General features: G+C 52.4%; 1 protein-coding gene across 1 annotated transcript in view; it reads left to right on the top strand.

Annotated features, from left to right (window-relative positions):
* The first annotated feature begins 606 nt into the window (after positions 1-606).
* ddr2l (discoidin domain receptor family, member 2, like) overlaps positions 607-24,456 on the top strand; it is a 38,070-nt gene continuing 14,220 nt past the window's right edge. The window contains exons 1-12 of the mRNA XM_088940689.1: positions 607-833; positions 6,995-7,094; positions 15,619-15,737; positions 16,487-16,589; positions 17,058-17,286; positions 18,131-18,278; positions 19,328-19,433; positions 20,170-20,356; positions 20,785-21,031; positions 21,763-21,876; positions 22,156-22,298; positions 22,428-22,626. Coding sequence (XP_088796815.1) covers positions 15,680-15,737; positions 16,487-16,589; positions 17,058-17,286; positions 18,131-18,278; positions 19,328-19,433; positions 20,170-20,356; positions 20,785-21,031; positions 21,763-21,876; positions 22,156-22,298; positions 22,428-22,626 — 1,534 coding nt within the window. The 5' untranslated portion in view covers positions 607-833; positions 6,995-7,094; positions 15,619-15,679. The remainder of the gene's footprint in view (positions 834-6,994; positions 7,095-15,618; positions 15,738-16,486; positions 16,590-17,057; positions 17,287-18,130; positions 18,279-19,327; positions 19,434-20,169; positions 20,357-20,784; positions 21,032-21,762; positions 21,877-22,155; positions 22,299-22,427; positions 22,627-24,456) is intronic.

The following is a 24,456-nucleotide window of genomic DNA, read 5'->3' as shown; positions in this document are numbered from 1 at the left end:
CATAACGACCACTTAGACTATAAAGGGAAAGTGATCGAGAAAGAGGACACGACGTTAATCATTTAAGGACGACGTCAGGAAGAGACGTGATGACGCTCTTGCCTGCTTTCCGCCGCGAGTCCACTGTGTGGTTTCAGATCTTACAAACCTTGACGATTGTGTGTGTGTGGGTGGGGGTTTGGCGGGAGAGTCAAGAGTGTCGTTTACCGCACAACCAGCACAAGGGGGAAAAAAAAACCAGTCCCACGGTCCTGATCTCCGTTCCGACGACGGAGGGGGGTGTTTTCAAAGCGAATGCTCGGTAAATACATAATCCATTGAAAAGACAGGGTGCGTTTTGTAATGAGGGAGAACTGGCGGGTGGGTGCGGGGGACTAAGGTTAGACAAAATGGGCCACATTCCTGCTGCTGCTACTGCTGGAAATGAACTGGTGTTATTGTTTAGTCCACCTTGGTGATCGTGTGGACGCCGTCGGTGTGTAGCTCAGGAAGGGGACGAACAGCGCTCTCCCGTGTCCTGGGAATCGACTTCCCTCCCTCCCTCATTACCACCCTCTCCTCCAGTGGCCGGAAGGGGGATGTGATGTCAAAATCACATTGAAACTTTTTTTCCCCCATTTTTTTTTTTTTCCTCCTTGTGTATGCGGATCTCCCAGATACATTTTTTTTTTCTTTCAGGACGGGAGAGGAACATCTGAACAAAAAGAGAAACCGCGGATTTCTTTTCTGTCGAGAGACTGGATGCGGCCGGGGAAGGGACGGGGGGCGGGTGGTCGAAGAGGAGGTTTTATTTGGCGTTTTAGGAGAAGACCACCGGCGAAAGAGCGCAACAGGTAAATTATTTTTTTTTTTCCTCTCTCTCCTTCTCTCCAAAAGTTGGGGAAGGCGGTTTGTTGCTGTGGAATGGCAGGACAAAAAAAGTTTTCGATTTCTCTTGTTGCTCAGTGTGTGTGTGTCTTTAGGGGGGGGGGGGGTTGCGGCCGTGTAAACGTGTTTAGGCGATTCCGAACCGGGACAGAAACGCGGGGCGGATCATATGATTTCAAACAGTGAAGCCAGGGCGGTCTTGAAGTTTTTGTCGCTTTTTTAATATTTTTTTTTTTTAAAGCGAAGCGAGTAAGAGAGCTCGTTCAGAACCTTCTCGGGGCTCCGAGATCATTTCAGGTCTTTGTTCGCGCAGAACTGGGGGGCGGCGGCGGAGGTGGTGGTGGTTGGGGGGGGGGGGGGGCACGGATTACTGAGCAGGGATCGATCGACCTTTTTTTTTTCTCTCTCCTCGAGAAAGCGGAGATCCGCTCTCGAGTTAACGCTGGCGCGGAGGAGGACCATGAGCTGCAAATTAAAGGGCAGTTCAGTACAATTATGCGACCCGCTGGTTGGCCCTGGAGTCGCTTTGATTTTCTTGTTGTGCACGGGGGGGGGGGGGGGGCAGTGGGGAGTGGGAGTGTGTATTCTAAGGGGGGGGGGAGAGGCACTGGCGTCTCTTCATCCCCCAGTAAGTTACCGGCTGTCCTGCCCCGTGCGGGAGCGTGCTAAGCGCCACGGTGGGTCTAGGGGGATCCCACCGGATCCGCCGCTCGTGGACGTTCCCCGGGGGATCCTGCCCCGCGGGATCAAGTCGGGGGTCACTTCTCCTCCCAGAGATCGCCTTCTTGCAGGAATGCAGTCTGAAAGCAGACGGAGCCTGTGCACGTACAGGCGTCTGAGCGCCCGGACGCGAGGCGCTGATTTAGCCTATCTGTGCAGCCGCTTCCTCCCACTCGGTTGTGAGAAGGAAGCGGGGCAGGACCGGCTGGAAAACAGCTGGAAAAGAGACAGACTAGTGTTGCCCTGCTGTCCCGGGCCGGCCGGTTTTGTTTTGCTTTTTGATTTTCGGTCCTCGATCTCGATGGCGGGCAGTCGGTTATCTGGGGCAGCAGGGAGAAGAGACTGGGTCTCTGAACTCTCCTCTGGGGGCTCAGGCCCCTGACACTGTACCCTGCAGCCTGGCACCCCCAGATCTCCCACCTGCACCCCAATAACGGATTAGAAGGTCAAAGTGCAGCAGACCCCAGCCTGCTCTATCAGGTCTCTCCCAAACACACAGAGTCCGACACTCTCCGATTCCACTTGGTAACGCTTACAAGCACAGAATCTGCCAAGCTTGCAGACCACGGAGACCCTCAGTCTTTTGACCGGAAGCAGCAGGGACTCTGCTCTCCCGCAACGCAGGAGTCCTGCTGGTCTCAGGGGGACTGGCCTCTGGGTCCGAGGAGTACCAATATCCTGATACAGGGTCAGTAAGGGGTTCTGGAATTGGTATATTTGACCTTGTGGGGGGTGCCGTGTGTGAGAAGTAGTTGTGGGTGCAGTCTGGACGTCTTTGGGGTGCTTAGGATGTTGCAGTGCAGGCTGCGGGTGTAGCCTCGCATGGAGAGACTGTGCACGATCAAAACTGGCACATCCCATGCTCGTACCTGTCGCGTGAAGCACAGTACAGGCTGCGGCACCCTACCCATCCTTGGCAGAGGGGGGCAGCCATGTGTCTGGGGGTGGACTGGCGGCTCTGTGGCTCAGGATCTGCACCTGTGGCTGGAAGGTTGCCGGTTCAAATCCCGCGGCCGGCAGAGGAATCCTACTCCGTTGGGCCCCTGAGCAAGGCCCTTCACCCCAGCTGCTCCAGGGGCGCCGTATAAATGGCTGACCCTGCGCTCTGACCCCCAGCTTCTCTCCCTGTCTGTGTGTCTCATGGAGAGCAAGCTGGGGTCTGCGAAAAGACACATTCCTAATGCAAGAAACTGTATGGGGCTGATAAAGTGATCTGATCTCATCTTATGTGTGTCCCTGCTCAGTTGTGAGGCCTTGTGCACAAAACCTGGCCCTGGAGTTCTGGGTTGGCTCTGTTCATACGAGAACTGGCTATGTCTCAGAGTCTTTAATTCCATAACCCACGCAGCAGGTCCCTGGAGAGACGCAGACGCCAACCTAACATCCCTCCGCAAGATACGAGAGACTCCTACGGCGTAGCTTCTGGATCCACGTCAGGTTTTCTAGCTGCTCCCATGTGGTCATAATTGTGCATTACATAATTTCCATAATACTTGGCGTGACTTTTTTGGCGTCGCTTGCACCTCGGTGCCAGTTTATTTCGACAGAGGTTATCGTTATCGCCGACATCTCATCGTTTCTGGCATCGCCAGCACGTCGGTGCAGACGTGTTTTGAGAGGAGGGTGGCGGAGTGGGCAGTTTGTTGAGCCTTTTGCAGCCTGCGGGTTATCAAGCCCGAAATGGGTCAAGTCTGCTGTGCTGATTCATTTAAACCCTTGAGGCTGGAAAGTCGGGAGGCTGTCGAAAAGTCAAAGGAGTTTAAGAGCGGGGTCCTGCAGCGCCACATCCAAGCAGTCGCGGCTTTTGAAAGGGCAATCGGTTCCGTTTGGCTGGAGGTCTTGACGTTTCGCGCCCGGGAAGAATCCCACTTCTTCCACCACGGTTCCCGCTGCCTGCCTCTCCCACCCTGTTCTGGCGCGAAGACGTCTGGCAGGGGGGGTCTCCTCGGGGTCCCCGGTGGGTGACGGGAGCCCAGCCGAATCCCGAGCCGAGTGCCAGGGATCTACGCCCTCTCGCTTCGCCCCTCCGGCCCACAGTTTTTCCCCGCGGGCCCGCGCGTCCTCCGATTGTCTGGAAGGATCCGCTTACCGCCAGTAGCGACTCTGGCTTTGGAGAGAAGGGCGCGGGGCCTGTCCCTTCTCTTGCTCAAGAAGGCGAGTCTGGGGTGGGGGCAAGGGCACAGCCACCATGTGGTTCATCTTGTAAGGAGTTCTCAACCAAAGGTCACACCAAGGTGTCATTTGGGACAGGCAAATCCAAGAGGTACGGGTCGATTCTGCTTGCGTTCTCGAGTACCAGACACCTCTCCGTGCTCATTCGGTACCCAACCGGGTTGACGTTGTCGATGCCTCTGCCTTGGATTTTGAGTTCCTGTCTTGGGTCCCCTTGTAGACCTCTCTGTCGAAGCCCAAAAAGGCTCAGTTCCTTCAGCCTGGCGGGGGCGGACGTTCCCTGACGCCCTGAAACGTCTCCGTTTCCTCTTCTCTGGACTGATTTCCAGGGCAGCGGTATTGCTTGTTACTGAGCAGAAGGAGAGGACGGTATGTTTTCCCGAATCCGCAGATGCCCGAGCTGCCTTTGATCCCTGTTAACCAGAAGAACCGGGGCGTTGGCCAATCGGAGCTTCTTTTCGGGGTGCGGGCTCAAGCTGGATGCAATTACGTTGTGCGTGTCGGAAAAGACGCACTGTCGGTTCTGGTGGCGGGGGGGGGCCGAGGGGCGGGGCTTGGGGCCGAGGGGGCGGGGCGTTCCACATCTCGGAGCTCTTGTGCAGCTGTCTGGAGTTTGATGTCCAGGAAGAAGACACCGGCCTGCTTGCTGTGAACTCGGATGGCCCCCAGCCAGGGCTGTACAGTGCCGCTCTTTCTGTAAGATCAGGTACCTGGGTCAGCGCGGGAGTTGCTGCACACTTTTTTCCCCAGGCAGGGTTGATGGGAGTGTGTGATTTCAGCTGCCCTGGGGAGGTCCTGTTACAGTATTTTTTTCAGGAGTGGGGGTGGGGTGGGGGGTGGGGGGGCTTGTAAGAGAATCTGGGCGGCCTTTCACCCCTGGATCCCATGGAGCAGGGCTGCTGTTAGGAATCCGGGGGGTGGATGGGACTTTCTTTCCATGGGTCGTATTTATAAACTCTGAGCTGGAAAAGATCAGGTGTGCAGCATCCGGGCCCTTCTTGGGTTACATTTTCTCCCCCCACGTCCCTCCCTGGAGTTCTGTTAATTCCCTTCCCCCCCCCCCCCCCCCCCGTTTGAAATAACACACCTGTGAAAACAGAGCATGGAATCTTGCCCCAACCCTTCCCACCAGAGAAGGCCAATCTTCTTTGAACCAGGCTGATTCCTCAATCCCTCAAGGGTTGTCTTTTGCATGGACAGGTTACAGGAACAGAATCTCTTCAGTTTCTTGGGAGAGGCCTTAGGCTGGTCCCACTCGGTATCCGAGTCTCCATATGTCCTGTCCGAATTCCAGCAATGCTATGCTCTCCTGGGGTCAATCAACAGGCTGTCAAAGGCCTTTAAGCTCAGGACAGCATTGTGATTGCCATCCTCTTGCCCAGGAGACCCTGTTATCTCTCCCTGGTCTGTTTTTCAAGAAGCCCCTTCTTTTCCCCATTACCTGGGAAGCGCTCCGAGTGGAGTCTCTGGAAGAGCGCCGTGTAAGTGTAAGGAATTATGACGAAGAAACAGCTGGAGGAGATCCTGGAATCAAATGGCTGCTACCTAGAGCAGATTAGCTACAACTGAGACCAGCCATTCTCAGGTTCATGGTGGAGTTAAGGGGCTGAAATTGTGCTGATGAGCATCAAAGGGTGGGTTGTGTCCCTTGCAAGACTGAGGTGAGGGGTGGACAGGCACAGTGATTAGATTTGTTAATTTGGGGGAAGAATGTTTGTCTAATCCCAGAATATTTGTCGCAGTGCAGTAGGAAGTGCACCTCTGTCTCTGTTTCTCCCCGCTGGCAGTGGGAGCACAACCTGTCCTCTCTGGACAGTCAGGTCTGCCTGTGTCCAGTCTCTATGGCCAGGCTGTGGTCACTGAGCCTGTCCTCTCTGGACAGCCAGGTCTGCCTGTGTCCAGTTTCTATGGCCAGGCTGTGGTCACTGAGCCTGTCCTCTCTGGGCAGTCAGGTAGGTCTGCATGTGTCCAGTCTCTATGGCCAGGCTGTGGTCACTGAGCCTGTCCTCTCTGGGCAGTCAGGTCTGCCTGTGTCCAGTGTGTGTGTCCAGGCTGTGGTCACTGAGCCTGTCCTCTCTGGACAGTCAGGTCTGCCTGTGTCCAGTTTCTGTGGCCAGGCTGTGGTCACTGAGCCTGTCCTCTCTGGACAGTCAGGTCTGCCTGAGCCCAGTTTCTATGGCCAGGCTGTGGTCACTGAGCCTGTCCTCTCTGGACAGTCAGGTCTGCCTGTGTCCAGTTTCTATGGCCAGGCTGTGGTCACTGAGCCTGTCCTCTCTGGACAGTCAGGTCTGCCTGTGTCCAGTTTCTGTGGCCAGGCTGTAGTCACTGAGCCTGTCCTCTCTGGACAGTCAGGTCTGCCTGAGCCCAGTTTCTATGGCCAGGCTGTGGTCACTGAGCCTGTCCTCTCTGGGCAGCCAGGTCTGCCTGTGTCCAGTTTCTATGGCCAGGCTGTGGTCACTGAGCCATTTACTTCATCGGGGTCTGTTTCTCCTTGCCTCTCTCTCTCTCCCCTCTGCTCTCCCTCTGTGCTGTGAGAGAATTCTGGCTCGAGGTGAAGGCTCATTTGCCAACTCAAGCAGCGCTCGGGGTTTCCTTTGATGGTAGCAGGCAGGAAGGCTCACCACAGGGAACCCGGAGAACACCTGCCGAAAACTGGGCTCCGGGCCTCCTCACAACCCCCCCCCCCCCCCCCCAACAACATTGCCGCACTGAGCCGATTTCTGGGGGCTGTATGACCAACCGCAGAGCTGCGGGCCTCTCCTGGGCCACTCTGAGACAGCAACCCCAGTGTTAGCAGAGCTGAACCCCAACATCTTTATTCTACAAGAGCAAAGACACGACCTTGAAAATCTGCAGAGTTGCAGACTTGTGCGACTTCTCATTAAACTGAGCACAGCCTTATGAGGTATATAAGACTATATGAAGAGCATACCTAATTTTAACAATTAGCAGCCAATAAAAGCTACTAATTGGTAAAATGAATATTTCTGGTCTTGGGGACCAAGTGTGCTCAGGTTTTAAAGGGGGTTTCAATCAGTAGCTGAAGATTCCATTCATATTGTTCTACTAATCAATACTTATTGGAGAATTTTGTTGGAATGTAATACACAAGACCCTGAGCTCTCCCGAGGGCGGTGTTGGAGGGACCTGCTAGTTAGGCTAGTTTGTGCAAACGTTCCCAATGCAGGAAGAGAACAAGTGCTCAATTTCCCTTTGTCGTCTTTTTTACCTTCAGAGGTCACGCCTGCAGGAAGTAGCAGAACAGGACAGGAAGTGACATCGCCTGCTGGGTTTCACAGCTTTTCTCCAATCAGCGCGCAGAGCCCAGGTGACTGGTGAGTGCGAGGGTCTTGATTGGTGGACTGGTCAAACTGTGGAGATGGATGATTTGTACTGGCTTGTAGCAATACTGGTTGTGTTCCTTGGAGAATACAAGTGGTGGTAGATCCCTCTGGCCTTTACCCATCATGGCCTCCTAATAACCCCCCTCTCTGAACTGGCTCCATCACTCTGCTCTCCTCCCCACTGAGAGCTGGGGTGTGGGGAGCGGACTGGCGCAGCATCCAGGTGGGGCTGCACACTGGTGGTGGCAGTGGGATCCCCATGACCTGTAAAGCGCTTTGAGTGGAGTGTCCAGTAAAGCGCTATATAAGTGTAAGCTATTATTATTATTATTATTATTATTATTATTATTAAACGTGTCTTTGTCTGTGCAAGCTGAATAGTTGGCAAGCACACCGCCCCCTGCACCTGGTCTGCTGCGTAAGCACGAGCTGGCAGCTATGGCAGCCATTGTTGTCCGGCAAGGGGGTCTTATTCGAACCCTGTTCATCAGAAAGCGGGGCGTATTGGATCAAGGGGGGGAATTCTGGATCGCTGTGCGGGGAGACACCGGGACTGATGGCGACGCTTATAGCCCCGGTCCCGAACCCAGAGTCCAGCTGCGGCTGTACCTCGTGTTTCCCCCAGCCGGGACAGTCCCCCATGGCAACAGCAGTGCCGTCATCCCTGCAGCTGGACTATGGGATCGTTCCCGGATGTTGGCGCTGCCGGGAATCACTCTGTTTGCTGGGATCACGGCGAGAGTGCTAGGATAGGGATGGATTTCCTGAACCTCTTAGCCAGGAGCAGGGCTTGTTTTTCTGAAGCGCGAATGACAGCCAATTCATTTTGCAAAACTTGCACACCCTCCTGGGGGTGGGGAGGGGGGGGGGGGAGGGGGGCGGAAAAGCTTAGATGCATTCAGAAAGCCTTTACACAAGTCAGCTGAGGTGGAAAATGAGGGGAACGAGAGCCCAGTGATGACGTAAGATAGTGCCTTGAGTGATAGCTGGAGGTGTTTGAACCTTGACCCGACAAAGTGTTGTGACATCCTGGAGAAGTTGTTGTACAGCCCCTCCTGGTCTCGAGCAGCTGTGAGGTGTCCGGGGGGTGAAATCCGTCAGGTGGGCTTGTTGGTGCATCGTTCCTGGCGCACTGGAGCTGGTCTCTCCGCGGCTGGTGGGAGACGCCGGGGTTGAGGTGTGTCGCGGGCGCCTCTGTTTGTGTTTTTCCTCCTCCTCCTCCTCCTCCTCCTCCTCTGAGGAGGAGGGCCTGGGCTCTTCCTGCTGTTTGCCCTCATTGTTCCCAGCCGGTCATGTGACGCCCTTGGAAATATGAGCAACAGCAAAGGAATCCGATAGCTGAGCCGGGGCTGAGAGGAGGCCAAACATTACATAAAACAGCCGGGACTCTCTCTCTCCTTCGCCCTTCCTCTCTTCCCAAGTCAGTTCAGTTCAAACAGCTTTATTACAGGGATGAATTACAGTGCAGCCAAAGCTATACACCACTATCACAACATCTACCGACATTTACAATACAGACACATCATAAGATATGAACAACATAGAGCATTATTGAGAGACGGGCTCACTGTTCCTCAGGCTGGGACAGGAGATCACACACTGTATTATTATTATTGAGAGACAGGCTCACTGTTCCTCAGGCTGGGACAGGAGATCACACACTGTATTATTATTATTGAGAGACAGGCTCACTGTCTGTTCCTCAGGCTGGGACAGGAGATCACACACTGTATTATTATTATTGAGAGACAGGCTCACTGTGTGTTCCTCAGGCTGGGACAGGAGATCACACACTGTATTATTATTATTGAGAGATAGGCTCGCTGTCTGTTCCTCAGGCTGGGACAGGAGATCACTCACTGTATTATTATTATTGAGAGACAGGCTCGCTGTCTGTTCCTCAGGCTGGGACAGGAGATCACTCACTGTATTATTATTATTGAGAGACAGACTCACTGTCTGTTCCTCAGGCTGGGACAGGAGATCACTCACTGTATTATTATTATTGAGAGACAGACTCACTGTCTGTTCCTCAGGCTGGGACAGGAGATCACACACTGTATTATTATTATTGAAAGACAGGCTCACTGTTCCTCAGGCTGGGACAGGTGATCACACACTGTATTATTATTATTGAGAGACAGGCTCACTGTTCCTCAGGCTGGGACAGGAGATCACACACTGTATTATTATTATTGAGAGACAGGCTCACTGTTCCTCAGGCTGGGACAGGAGATCACACACTGTATTATTATTATTGAGAGACGGGATCACTGTCTGTTCCTCAGGCTGGGACAGGAGATCACACACTGTATTATTATTATTGAGAGACAGGCTCGCTGTCTGTTCCTCAGGCTGGGACAGGAGATCACTCACTGTATTATTATTATTGAGAGACAGACTCACTGTCTGTTCCTCAGGCTGGGACAGGAGATCACTCACTGTATTATTATTATTGAGAGACGGGCTCACTGTTCCTCAGGCTGGGACAGGAGATCACTCACTGTATTATTATTATTGAGAGACGGGCTCACTGTTCCTCAGGCTGGGACAGGAGATCACATGCTGTATTATTATTATTGAGAGACGGGCTCACTGTGTGTTCCTCAGGCTGGGACAGGAGATCACACACTGTATTATTATTATTGAGAGACAGGCTCACTGTTCCTCAGGCTGGGACAGGAGATCACACACTGTATTATTATTATTGAGAGACAGGCTCACTGTTCCTCAGGCTGTGACAGGAGATCACACACTGTATTATTATTATTGAGGGGGAGGCTCACTGTGTGTTCCTCAGGCTGGGACAGGAGATCACACACTGTATTATTATTATTATTGAGAGACAGGCTCACTGTGTGTTCCTCAGGCTGGGACAGGAGATCACACACTGTATTATTATTATTGAGAGACAGGCTCACTGTTCCTCAGGCTGGGACAGGAGATCACACGCTGTATTATTATTATTGAGGGGGAGGCTCACTGTGTGTTCCTCAGGCTGGGACAGGAGATCACACACTGTATTATTATTATTATTATTATTGAGAGACAGGCTCACTGTGTGTTCCTCAGGCTGGGACAGGAGATCACACACTGTATTATTATTATTATTGAGAGACAGGCTCACTGTGTGTTCCTCAGGCTGGGACAGGAGATCACACACTGTATTATTATTATTATTATTGAGAGACGGGCTCACTGTGTGTTCCTCAGGCTGGGACAGGAGATCACACGCTGGACTGCCAGTTCAACTGAGTTCCCTCCTCCCTCTCCCAGTAGATCTCTCTTCCCTTCTCCTCCTTCCCTGTCTTCCTCTCCTGCTCTCTCCTCCTCCCCCCTTCCACCCGGGTCCGGTATGTCTGTCTCCTGATTCTGACCATTCCGACCCTGCCCCCCCCCCCCTCTTGCACTCTTCCAATCTCTCCCTCTCTGTTGCTCTCAAAGTTTAGAGGGTCCCTGACCGACTCTGGAGCCTGAATAAGAAGAATGGGGCCAACTGCACAAATCCCAGCATCTTCCCTTTTCCTGGAGAAAGAGAAAGTTATATTGTTCGGCTTGGAACAGCTGGTCAGCTAATACGCCTGGCAGAGACCCCGTGTTTTCCACTCGGGAATGTCTGCACTGAGTAACGAGAAGAAATTAGGCAGACGTACAGTGCAGGTTTCACATCAGTACCCAGGTGGCTGGAGCTGTTATCATTGGATGTCCAGTGCGGATTATAGCACTGCCTAGTCTGGCTGATGACACCCACCGCCCTTAAGACGCAGAGCTGTCTTCAGGATTTCAGACTGATGGGTTAAGATCTTCTCCCAGCCTTCTGGGGTTATTAGTGCTCTGGAGCAGGAATTTCCAGTCACAGACTTCCAGAGCCCTGCATCTGCCTGATGTCACCGAAGACGGAGCTCGAAACGTTTGCCGATGTCCAGCACGTGGGTTCACAGCCCGGGGGGTGAAGGCTGTAGATGTCTGGGAGGGGAAGGTGTAGTGCAGCCCGAGCCGCCCTCTAACAAACAGGTAGAGCGGACGTGGGCGGATTTCAGAGCTCTGAGGCCTGGCCTCTTGGGGGGCGGCTGGTCTGATCTGCGCCTGTTCTCAGTCTCCTAAGCGGGCCGCACGCGCCTTCGGCCTCAAGAGTGGAAATTAAATCGGCGCTCCAGTGAATTAGCTCATTTGGACGGCAGGGCCAGGATTGACACCTGTGGCCATCGAGATGGAACGGGGGAGACGTTGGCCGGGATATATATAAATATATATATTTTTTTTTCCTGCTTCGCTTCGGCAGTTCAGCGATTCCAGTCAAGGGGAAAACCGTCGTTTGGAATTGGCACCAGGCTTCTCGCGTCACTTAGGACCCAGCGGTGGGATAACAAGCAGCAGAGGGGGGGAGTTTGTGTTATGATCTCCTTTGTCGTCTCTTTCCAGGGGAATCGGTCCTTTCGTTTTGCCCTGGGGGGGAGAGGGTGGGCCGATCGGGTCTTCAAAGACAATCTCTTTGGCCGTTTTCCCCAACTGCTAAGACACTCTCTTAATAACCGACTGAATGGCACAGCCCTGGAGTCATTCTTGCATCTCTTAGGTCAGGGACAGAAGGTGGCCGATTCCCAAGCGCCTGTCAGTCTCCAGCTTGAACCCCGATGGCGGCCGGTGACGGAGAGCTGGGAGAATTCCCCCCCCACCCCCCGCAGCTGGAGTCCGTTCGAGAAAAGCAGAATAAGTGCAAGGCTTTTTTTTTTTGACTTAGGCCTCAAAAAAAAAAACAAAAACCCCACGTTTTGGTCTTGCAAAATCGCAAGGCTCGTAAAAACAAACAGCAAGGAGAGAGACACGAGCCCAACAGCACATTGTAAGCTTGCAGGACGAGGTGGGGGGGGGGGGGGGGCTCTTGCATTCCTGTGGAATGGGCTCATCGGTGATTGCGTCAGCAGTTCTTGGCTGGGGAGTCTGGCAGAGCGGCAGGCCTCAGAGCCCTGTACTAATCTCTTCGGGGGACGGCCAGGGAGCGCTTAACCTCACGGAGACGCGGCGCGGCGACGGGCTCCCAGGGGCGAATTTCAAAGCCGGTGGCTCTCTCTCTTCTCTCTCTCTCTCTCTCTCTCTCTCTCTCGGGGTGTTTTTGGTTCTGCCGGAGAATCCATAAAACGTCAAGGCTGTTTTTGAGGTGGTGGTGGGGGGGGTCAAATAACAAGAAAAGGCAGTCCTGTCCTGGGTTTGGGCACCGAAAACGGTCGCGCGGGAGACCCAGACTTCCCAGCAGCCCTCCTGTTGTCAAGGTAAAGCTGGCTGTCTTGGGCTGGCCTGGTTGCCATGGAAATGGAGGCCTAGTTCAGATTCAGGTCTGAGGGTCTCCTGCCTCCGCTGTGAGCCTGGATGGTGCTGCGTGTCGGTGTGGCTGTTTGAAGACGCTCTTCTGCCATCACTGACTCCTTGACACAAGGGAGCGAGCTTTAATAATCGGCTGATAGGTCTTTGTTTTCCTTTTTTTTTCCCGTGTGGACAACCCTCTTTGCTGTGGGTGACTTTGGCTTTGTCTAGGCTTCAAAGTTGCTAGGCCTCCCCCCCCCCCCCCCACCTCCTCCTCGCTTCCTGTGCGTGATGCCTCTCTCCTCCCCTGACTTGAGTGAGTTTCTCTGCGCGTCAGATTAGGCCTCTGTGTTTGCACTTAACCCTGCAGGCTCTTGGAGGTATGTTTCTGACCTACGGGGAGAGAGAGAGAGAGCGAGAGAGAGAGAGAGCTCTCTGGCACAGCTCGAGGCTCGAGGCTGTGCTCCAGCCTGCCGCCAGCGAGCCGGCCTCGAGAGACCTGTGAGAAACGAGAGAGAAGACAAAACGTCACAGGGCTGCAGAGATGGGGAGCGAGAGAGGGAGTGAGAGAGGAAGAGAATAGAAATAGGAGACAAGACGGGGCTCTCTTTCGGTAAACGAGTGAGAAACAAGAGGGAGCCGGTTTAAAGTTGATGGTTTCAGAGGAAACAAAAACATTTCTGAGTTGTCTTAAGCTCCTCTTAATGCACATGGGGGACCTGAAGGACAACACAAGGACAGGAAGTGTGTGGTTAGGGAGGGAAGAAAGGTGGCTAGAGTTTGCCAGTTTTATCCAAGACATCAAAATGTTCCATCCATTCTTTTTCTAAACCGCTTTACCTAGTACAGGGTGGAGGGGGAGCTGCAGGCTATCCCAGCAAGCAGCAGGCACAAGGCAGGATGGGATGCCAGGGCAGGGCACACACAGACACAGACAGATACACACAGTTTTCACCAGGGCCAGTTTTCACCAGAAGCCAGATAACCTACCAGCATGTTTTTGGAGCGTGGGAGGAGACCGGAGCACCCGGATGAAACCCACGTGAACATTGAGGAGAACATGCAAACTCCACACAGATGGATGCCCATTGCAAGGCGGCCAATGCTGACCTCTACGCCGCCTCCTTTAAAAACATATAACAGCAGAGAAGCAGTGTGCATCCAGCTGTCCAGTCTGAGGGAGGGGGGGGAGAACTCATGCAACAGAGCAAAACGTTGCAATGGCACACTTCTGTACTGTTCCCAAATGAGGACAGAGGAGCTGTGAAAGGAGAACATGAAGTTCGAGGAACTTAGTTTGTACACAAGCAGGATTTTCTGCTTAAGTTCATCAAAAAGGATTTCAAAAACCCGCTGAGGCCCAGTGAGCAGAATCCTTTCCTTGTGGGAGTGTTTTGCAAGGCAATTTGAAGTCCTTCTGTATTGGTAAAATCAGCATAGAGGCCAATGTGTGCCAGAAACTGAGCGCAGAACGTGCCACAGTTCAGCCCAGGACAGAGAGAGAGAGTCTAAGTGAGGCGGAAGAGGAGTGCCTGCTCTTGGAGCTGCCTGCCCCCTCCCTTTCTTAAACACTGATGGCCTGTTTCTCCTTTACTCTTCTCTGCTGCTTTTTCTCCCCCACCTCGGGACATTTGACCCTCTCGTCTTTTCTCTCTCTCTGACCTCAGCTCTCCCGTCTTCTCTCTCATTGCTTCACTTCTGGCGCGTTTCCCAGATCTCTGCCAGTGATGCTGTTGCAATCCACACACCGTGAGCAGCAAGAACACTCTATCTTACACTAACATACTTGTGCACAGACTCTCTTGCACTAACATACTCATGCACACACTGGCACCCATTAACATACAAATGCACACACTCTTGCACGCTAACATACTTGTGCACACACACTGTCGCACACTAGTATACTCATGCACAAACTCTGCCTCTAACGTGCTCATACACACTCTCTTGCTCACTAACATACTCATGCACACGCATTCTCACACTAACATACCCGTGCACAAACTCTGCCACTAACATACCCGTGCACAAACTCTCTTGCACTAACATACTCATGCACACGCACTGGTAGAGATGGAAAATACCCCTGCACACTGGCATACTTGTGAATGCACGCTCTCGCACGCAAACATACTAGCGCGCGTGCTCTTGCACATTAACGTACTCGTGTGCACACACATTCTCACCCTGACATACCTGTAGGCACACACTCTCTCTTGCACTAACATACTTGTGCACGCACTCTTGCTCACTAACACACTCATGCACAAGCACTGGCTCCCACTAACATACCCATGCATACACACTCTCATACTAACATACTTGCGTGCTCACAAACTCTCACACTAAAATACTAGTTCCTGCACACTCTCGCACACTATCGTACCCGTGAACGCACACTCTCACTCACTGACATACACGGATGTGCACTTGCACACATATAATCACTCTTGCACAGGCACGTACGCTGTCACGACCACACACAAGCTTGTAATCGCACACCCTTTTCTGTGATGTTTCGAGTGACTTCCTGTTTACTCCTGCTGTAATTTAATTTAGGTTTTCTAATTCTCCTCAGATGAAAGTCCACACTCGGTTCCCATCTTCAACTAAGAAAAACTAAATCCTTGTACTGCTTTTTCCTTGCTGTTCTGTCTACTGCCTGAACTGAACTGCTGTTTCTTCTGTTTCCTTCTCTTTCTCTCTCCTTTCTTTCACCCTCGGAGACGCGGAGAGCACGAGACCAGCTGCCAGTGATTAACACCCCCTTCTCTCCCTTTGTTTTCTCCTCGTGTGCTTCCCCTTCCTTGTGCAACGCGTCTTGAGTTCCTGGTGAGAGGCAATGTGTTCTTCATTGCCTTGTCAAGATTTAAGTTTTATTGTGGACGTTAAACACCCATCAACCGCACAAAACACTTTTCGTCTCTTTTGCAGGGGAACAGGGACAGATTAATTAGGCTGGGATGGGAGTTTATGGGAAACCACCACAAAGATAAAAGTGAGCTGCATCGTGTTGCTCGTGTTAAGCCTGGACTCTCTCTCTCTCTCTCAGCACTGTGGGTCTCAGTCAACCCACAGTGCTGAGAGAGCACTGTTTTGAAGACCCAAGTGTCAGTCAAGTCTATGTCAACCCATCTGCCTGTGTCTCTCAGGGCTGTAGGCCTCATTCGGTGTGCGTCACTCTGTCTGTTGTCTCTCTCTGCCGCCTCAGAGATGTAGGTCTCGGTCCCTGGCTCTCTGGACAGACGCCCCGGACAGCTGCCCTGCCCACAATGCTGCTCTTCCTGCTGCTGGTCCTCCCGGGTGACACGCGTGGTCAGATAGACCCTGGTGAGCACCGGTCCTTACGCACCCTGATGACGACCGGTCCATACGCCGTGCGATAGCAGCCCAGCATCAAAAATCGGGCTGTGATTGGTGCTCCATGCAGCTTATAGTAGCAGCCAGACCAACAGCCGTCCCTCACTGACTCTGATAACAGTGTGTCCATACAGACTGAAACATGAGCTGCATGATGTAGGCTTTAATAAGTATCTGGTCATTGTAAAGTAGAATTATGGCTCATGCCTGGTATATATAGGCTGACATAATAGCCAGACCATATAGACATTAATAGGTTTATACGTAGTCTGTTCATGTAATAGTCTTTACAAACTACAGTCTAGACGGCTATACTGCTATACACACTGTAGCTACATCTGGGCCATGGAAGCTGTAATAAGATCTGCTCAGGAACCAGTAAAGGTTTATTTCTTGCTGGAAAGAGAAGAAAAGAACCACAACGTTTCCGCCGTGGAGCCTTCTTCAGGTCCTGAATAAACCTTGACTTGTTCCTTTGCAGCCTGCGCATGCTGATGCAGCTCCCTGCTTGTAATAACACTCCTACGGCCTAGTTGTGAAGCTTGTCCGTGTACCGTAGGGTAGCGCTTTCGCCTTCCCGTGTGAAGAAGAGAGCTCTCCCCAAAACACACGGCTTTGTTTTTTGCCTGTCTCCATGGTGCCAGCTGTGGGCACTTTGCCCCTTTGTGCCCCGTGCAGGGCGGCGGCCCCCTAACCTCCCCTCCCTCTCCGATCCGCAGCACATTGCCGCTACCCTCTTGGCATGCAGGATGGCAGGATCAAGAACGACGACATTACGGCATCCAGCCACTGGTACGAGTCCACAGGCCCACAGTACGCCAGGTATGTATGAGAGCAACACCTGTCCTGAGCCTGCTCTGTCGGGCAGGAGGCAGTCCTGGGACCTTTAAGACCTCCTGAGCATTCAGGAAGAAGATGGCGCTGATATTTGTCCTGTCAAAGTGCTGAAATTCTTTCTAGGAGACTGGAAGTTATTTCTTTAATAAAAACGTCACCTATTTCTCTCTCTCTCGTCCCCTGGCTCCGTCTGTCATGCTGTTATGCTCCGCCTGGTTATGTCTTAATTTCTCTCTGGTTTCTTCCTGCAATTTACTCTCCATATCTCTCGCTCTGAGCTGCCGTCGTGGGAACATCTGTCTCGGGCGAATCTACACGAGGGTGTCAGGTGGTAGGCTGGCACAGCGAGGAGCCCTGAAGAGATGTAGCTTTGTCAAAGACCTGGGTGGTGAGGCGTCAGTCTCTAGTCGGCAGGAGAGCTGTGTGTGTGCGTGACTGTGCGTGTGCACGCAGGTTGGAGAGGGAGGAGGGTGATGGGGCGTGGTGCCCAGCCGGGCTGCTCCAGCCCACCGACGTCCAGTACCTGCAGATCGACCTTCGCCAGCTCGTCTTCCTCACCGTGGTGGGCACGCAGGGGCGGCACGCCCGCGGCAACGGGAAAGAGTTCGCCCGCACCTATCGCCTGGACTACAGCCGCGACGGCGAGCTCTGGATCTCCTGGAGAAGCCGGACGGGAGTCAAGGTGACGGGCTTAGCGGAACCGAGGGGAGACTGAATGGTTTTTGTGCCCGGCTGGGGTTCTCCGTGTGTCCTTGTGCCACACTCTGCGGCTCGTGCTTCTTGCCATCTGGGAAATAAATCGGGAAGGGCAAGACCACTTGAGGTCGAGTAATATAAAAAAAAAAATGCAAATGTGCTTTTCTGGTAAGTCGGTGTCTCTTCTGTGTGGAGCTGTCATGTTAAGAATATAAGAACGGTTACAACTTGCCCGTTTGGTAGTCAGTATCTAATCCACCTATTTCTGGAAAGGAGCTAGGGCATCCCTTTCAACAGCAGTGATTGGGCAGCTTGTCCCACGCTCCCACAACCCTTTGCTTCCTTATCTTTATTGTTCCCGTCTGGAAATGTGAGGTAAAAGACGTAACATAGTGCCAAAATCCATTCAGTAAAGAAGTGCTTCAGCAACACGACAAGGGAACCTGTTCCATTCTTTCCTGTCTTCCCCATGTCGGTGCTGCTATCTTCCTTTACTCTCTATTCCTGCCACATTCCAAGGACATGCTGGCTAGGTTGCTTGGTACATGCTAATTGTCTTTGTGTGCACTGGTAACCCATGCAGGGCTTAGTCTTGCTAATACGTCTGGGATGGGCTCTGGGGTACTATAACCCTTACCAGGATGAAGCAGACTTTGAATCATGGATGAGTATTATAACTGATGCCTGCAGCTCGTTGACATCAAAGGAGAAAGTGTTGAAGCAGGATCAAGTTTCCCTTTCCAAAATCTGGTATTCCCAGATCCTTGACCCAGCATCCCATTTTTTTAATATCATTCTCTCTCTTCCCCCACTCCCATCTCTGTGTCCAGGTGATTGAAGGGAACAATAATCCCTATGACTCTGTGATCAAGGATCTGCATCCCCCCATCATCGCCCGCTATCTCCGGGTCATCCCTGTCACCAATGTGCCCACCACAGTCTGCATGAGAGTGGAGTTGTATGGCTGTCCGTGGCATGGTGAGAGTACCTGCAGCCTGGTTCTGCTGTGATAGTGATGTTACTCTGTAAAGGTTTTTAATCAGTATTATGATCTGTAGAAGGCAAAGATATTGGTCTGTAATGTGTGGTATTCTAACCTGTACTCAGTAATGGTACTGGTCTGTAAAGTATGAAATTATAATCCCTTATGATAATGATGTTGGTCTATAAAGTGCCCTATTGTGGTTTGAATTTAGTAGTGATATGGGTCGATATGGACTTAATTTGTTATAGTTCAATTCAAGCCTGATACTGCTGTGTAAGATACTGTATTGTACTTTTAATTTGAGATTGGAGGTGGAATCTAATATCGAGCACTGCAGTTTCGATGCACTAGTTATAGAGGATCAAAACACACTGTACTGCATATTTTGGTCTTCTGAAAGCAGATTAGGAATCGATTTTCAAGAACCAGAATTAAGAAGTAATTACAGAAGGAAACGTGCGAGTTAAAATTTCTGAACTGTAAAAAAAGATCTCTTATCAGACAGAATCCCGCGGTTATTCTCTCAAGCTTGTTCAGTCATTGTCTGCCCTGAATCATATGATCCAGGTTGCTTTACGCAAGCGATGGTCGTAGCAATAGCCATTCATTTTGTATATGTCACGTCCCAGCCCAGTGCAAGTCCCATGGGTGAATTTGCATTTGAAAAATGATTCCAGGCTTCATTGATAAAAAAACCCTTCATCTGCATTGTTGCCAATGTGTACAACTACAAATCAAAGCAGAAACAGTAGTAGGTGTCTTTCTTCCTCTGTCTCATTTCTGTAGCCCCACAACTTATTTTCCTGGGTCATTGTTTAGCTGATACAGCCCTCTAGTGGTAATATCATGTAGCAGCCAACAGCCAGGAGACTCCAGCAATGTTCCCTTTCAATGGATTTGTCAAACCCGCAGCGTTATAAACTGGGTCTTTCAACAGCAAGCTGTGCACTGTTCGTGACAACGGCAAAACGAGACTTTTCGGTGACGATCCTGTCGTTCCTCCTTTCTGCTTTCCCTGTCCCTCTGTTTCCGCTCTGTCCAGATGGGCTGGCGGCGTACAATTCCCCAGAGGGCCAGGTGATGGCGGAGCCCGGCTATTCTATCGCCTACCTCAACGACTCCACGTACGACGGCTATCAGGAGCGCAGGTAGAGTCCTCCCTGCTGCACTTCCAGTTCTCCTTTGCTGGGGCTCCTAGGGCCTTAGGATCTTATCCCTCTTTCTGTAGGTCCATTTGTCGGCAGCACCACTTACGGTTCAGTGGAAGTATTTGGAAATCTAGTGAAATCTCTAATAATTGTGAATGGAATGGCACTTACAAAAACCGGTAACAGCAGGTCAGCAGCTCCACTGTAAAACGCTTTCTGAGCAGGTCAGACTACGCGTTACTTAATCTGCTGACGTACAAGACTAGAGGGTTGCAGGTTCAAATCCTGGGTTTTGGCGGCACAGCTGTTTTACCCTTGTGCAAGGTACTTCACTTCGATTGCTTCAGTCTCCTTGGACATCTAGGATAAAGGAGTCAGTCTAATCAGTTATTGGCAGTATATTATTACAGTGTTTTTCTTATTTTTGAAGCTGCCCCTGTATGGTGTCTTTAACTTTTGGGGGAACACTAAGTGAATGGAGAGGTTGCTACTCCCCCTTGTGGGAAGCTGGAGTACTGCAAGTGACACCCAGCGGTGGAAACAGATGGTCCTCATCTAGGCTGCAGGGCTGACTGAAGCCATCAGTAGACTGCGTTGCTGACAGTCACAGCTGCTGATGTTGCATCTACGTTGTTTCAAACTCCAGCCGCATTCAGCGCCACTCAGGTTCTCGGGCATTGCCGCACTACAGCCGTGGCTTCTGTGTGTAAGTTAGCGCGCGGTGTCACCCACGCAGGCATCTGTACGGGGGGCTCGGCCAGCTGACGGACGGGCTGATCGGGCGGGACGACTTCCTGCAGACCCACCAGTACCGCGCCTGGCCCGGCTACGACTACGTGGGCTGGAGGAACGAGAGCCAGGGATCTGGGCACGTGGAGATGGAGTTCATCTTCGACAAGCAGAGGAACTTCACCTCCATGAAGGTACAGCGTGGGGGAGGGCGGGCAGAGAGGTGACAGCAGGAAGGAGAAAGATGCAGAGATAAGAATAATCCTTGCACTTATATAGCGCTTTTCTGGACACGCCACTCATATCGCTTTACAGGTAATGGGGGAATCCCACTACCGCCACCAATGTAACTTGTAAAACCTCCAATTTGCATCACAAAATAAGACCAAATTTCCAGGGACGTGCAGCACCACGTTCTGCGATTCAGAAATTCACGTGAGCTCGGCGAGACCAGAGATTTGTGACAACATGGTGACTTACAGCCACTTTCACAAAAGTTCTCGATTTTGTGTTTCACTCGGTATTTGAAAAAACGTATTCAGATGACTACGTTACTGAGAGGTAAGTGTGGGTACCAGGGTATGGGGCGCAGGTGTGTGACTGTGTCGCCCCCTGCTGGCAGGTGCACTGCAACAACATGTTCGCGCGGGGGGTGAAGATCTTCGCGGCGGTGTCCTGCCTCTTCAAGCCGCGGCTGATCGCGGACTGGGAGCCGCAGCCCGCCGAGTTCAGCCCGGTGCTGGACGACCGCAACCCCAGCGCCCGCTTCGTCACCGTGCCGCTGGGCGGCAGGCCCGCCAAGGCCCTGCTGTGCCGCTTCGCCTTCGCCGACACCTGGATGATGTTCAGCGAGATCTCCTTCCAGTCTGGTGAGGGTGCGGGGGGGTCTCTCTCCCCGGGCCTGGTCTCGCAGGGGGACCTGCAGTCCGCCACCTGTGTTGTGAAAGCTCAGATAGAACAGGGGTTCGCGGACCCCTAGGGGTTGGTGACGGTACTGCAGGGGAGTTTCGTGAGATTGTCCAATTCAATTCAGTTTGAAAAACGTATCAATTTTTTGGAAAGTAAAATCTATTATGTTAAAACGGTCAAGTGTAACACTTTTGCTGAGTAATCCCACTCCGTTGGGCCCCTGAGCCAGGCCCTTCACCCCAGCTGCTCCAGGGGCGCCGTATAAATGGCTGACCCTGCACTCTGACCCCCAGCTTCTCTCTCCCTGTCTGTGTGTCTCATGGAGAGCAAGCTGGGGTCTGCGAAAAGACACATTCCTAATGCAAGAAGTTGTATAGGGCTGATAAAGTGATCTGATCTTTACTGGGACTTTATATGCAAAAACCAACGACGGAATTAGCTGATAGAATTGGCCCTATATTTACTGAAGGTTTGATTTAGTTCAAATCTCAAGGGGTTACTTGAGCCAAATAATTTAGGTTGAAGGGGGGTTCCGCTGAGAAAAAGGGTTGGGAACCCCTGAGTTAGTGTCCACCAGCTTAGATAATCGTCAGAATAGTGGGTAGTGATGTATTTAAATTCTCTTGCTGTGAAACCGATTGCAGTCTGATTGGGTGATATCCCTTCCCTCTGTCTCTGTCGCTCCGTGTAGACATGGTGAACCCCAGACTCATTCCCATCAACACCCAGTTGCCGTCTGGACTGAGCACCTCGAACCCGGAGCAAGAGTTCTCCACCCCCACCCCCACCCCAACCTTCAGACAAGGTACTCTCATTCGTCTAAGTACTGCCTTGACGCTCATAGCATGAACAGCTGCGACACAGAAGATTGTTGAGCATCTGCAAAGCTCTTCCAACAATAACCGATGGCGTGTTGTGTTAAAGGGTTGTGCGCAATGTTGAAACGGTGCGGTACAGTCCTCATTTTACAATGCAGAGCTTATTCCTGCTTACTGACGCAGTTCTTTGATAGGCTGATGAAAGAGAGTGATTTAGCCCGCTGCATTAAGATCCTTTCACCCTCAAACTCCGCCCCCTTTTTTAGAAACCACGCCCCCAGACAAAGATCACCAAGACGACAGCAGCACCTCGGTGCTGATTGGCTGCCTGGTGACCATCATTCTGTTGCTGCTGGTGATCATCTTCGTGATCCTGTGGTGTCAATACGTGTGCAAGGTGATGGAGAAGGTACGTCACAGACCTCCAGGCCCCTGGCCTTTGCTGTGGTCCTGGGACGAGCACGCACAGTGACCTCCTTCGTCACTGGGGCCGGCCAGCTTCTACCTGCGACTGACAGCCCCCCTCTTCCCTGTCCAGGCCCCCCGCCGCATCCTGGAGGAGGAGGTGACCGTGCGCCTCTCGTCCTGCAGCGACACCATCGTCATCCAGACGCCCCCCACGGCCCCCCAGGTGGACCCCCCTTACGAGCGGGTCTACCTGCTGGATCCGGAGTACCAGAAGCCCCCCACCCCAAGGCACAAGCTCCCAGAGCTGTCCCAGAGCGCGGAGGACTCGGGTATGGGCCGGCGGGCGGGCGGGCACGCTGACAGTGGGGGGACACCTTGCCCACATGCAAAGTGAGACAAGGGATCGTGGGACGGGCGCCGGTGATCCCTGCCTGATTGTCACGTAGGACAGGAGATCACACACTGTATTATTATTATTGAGAGACAGGCTCACTGTCTGCTCCTCAGGCTGGGACAGGAGATCACACACTGTATTATTATTATTGAGAGACGGGCTCACTGTGTGTTCCTCAGGCTGGGACAGGAGATCACACACTGTATTATTATTATTGAGAGACAGGCTCACTGTCTGTTCCTCAGGCTGGGACAGGAGATCACACACTGTATTATTATTATTGAGAGACAGGCTCACTGTCTGCTCCTCAGGCTGGGACAGGAGATCACACACTGTATTATTATTATTGAGAGACAGGCTCACTGTGTGTTTCTCAGGCTGGGATAGGAGATCACACACTGTATTATTATTATTGAGAGACGGGCTCACTGTCTGTTCCTCAGGCTGGGACAGGAGATCACACACTGTATTATTATTATTGAGAGACAGGCTCACTGCTCCTCAGGCTGGGACAGGAGATCACACACTGGGCTGCCAGTTCAACTCCCCCTTCTCCCAGCAGGATTGGGAGTTGTTGTGATTCTGGTAGGTGTGGAAATTCTGGCGTTAGATTTGTAAATTTGGGGAAGAATGTCTAATCCCAGAATATTTGTCTCGCAGTGCAGGAGGAAGTGCACCTCTGTCTCTGTTTCTCCCTGCTGGCAGTGGGAGCACAGCCTGTCCTCTCTGGGCAGCCAGGTCTGCCTGTGTCCAGTGTGTGTGTCCAGGCTGTGGTCACTGAGCCTGTCCTCTCTGGGCAGCCAGGTCTGCCTGTGTCCAGTGTGTGTGTCCAGGCTGTGGTCACTGAGCCTTTACTTCGTCAGGGTCTGTTTCTTTTTGCCGTTACATATGTGGGTCAAATATTCGGCTAGTGTGCATTGTCTATTTAGGATTCTGTAGCATTCCAGTATAGGTTGTGTTTGTGTGTATGTGTGCCTTTCCCAGTGTGTGAGAAACAGCTGTTTGACCTGTGCTGTGATGCGAGTTGTGGTGCTCTAGCAGTGCCGTCCTGGGTCTGTCTCTCTCTCTCTCTCTTTCTCACCCCCTGATTCTCTGCCCCCTCCCTCTCTTTCTCCTGTTCTCCCTGTCTCCTAGCAGTCACGCTCAGTAACCCTGCCTATGACCTTTTCATCCCCACCTTCCCCCCCCTCTGCTGGCGGGACATGGGGCGTCACCTTGCCTGGGTCGATGGTAAGAGTGCCTGACTCTGTCCCTTTCCCGCCCCTGTGTCCCCCTCTCCATCCCTCCCTTCCTCCTCCTTCTCTTCCCCAGTCTCTCTCGCCCTCGCGCCCCCTCTGTGCATCACGGTATCTGTCACCGGTCGCTCCCTCTCTCGGCGTGCGGTCAGAGTTCCTGTGGGTCCGCGCGCTCAGAAGGTCACATTTGATGGTCTTTACAGACAAGACTGCAGGATAACTGTCTCGCCAATGCGAGAACAGTTTGTAGACCTTTACAAGCATTCAGGATGGCATTATAATATTGTCTGAGAGGCTCACTCTCTGTTTCTCAGGCTGGGACAGGGAAATCGCAGCAGGGGCAGTCAGGTCTGTCTGTGTCCAGTGTGTATGTCCAGGCTGTGGTCACTGAGACTGTCCTCTCTGGGCAGCCAGGTCTGTGTGTGTCCAGGCTGTGGTCACTGAGCCTGTCCTCTCTGGGCAGCCAGGTCTGCCTGTGTCCGGTGTGTGTGTCCAGGCTGTGGTCACTGAGCCTGTTCTCTCTGGGGCGC

This window comes from Atractosteus spatula, chromosome 23 (genome assembly GCF_055471065.1).
Source record: "Atractosteus spatula isolate fAtrSpa1 chromosome 23, fAtrSpa1.hap1, whole genome shotgun sequence".
In the NCBI taxonomy this organism is placed as follows: Eukaryota; Metazoa; Chordata; class Actinopteri; order Semionotiformes; family Lepisosteidae; genus Atractosteus; species Atractosteus spatula.
This window is presented reverse-complemented; position numbering and strand designations above follow the sequence as displayed.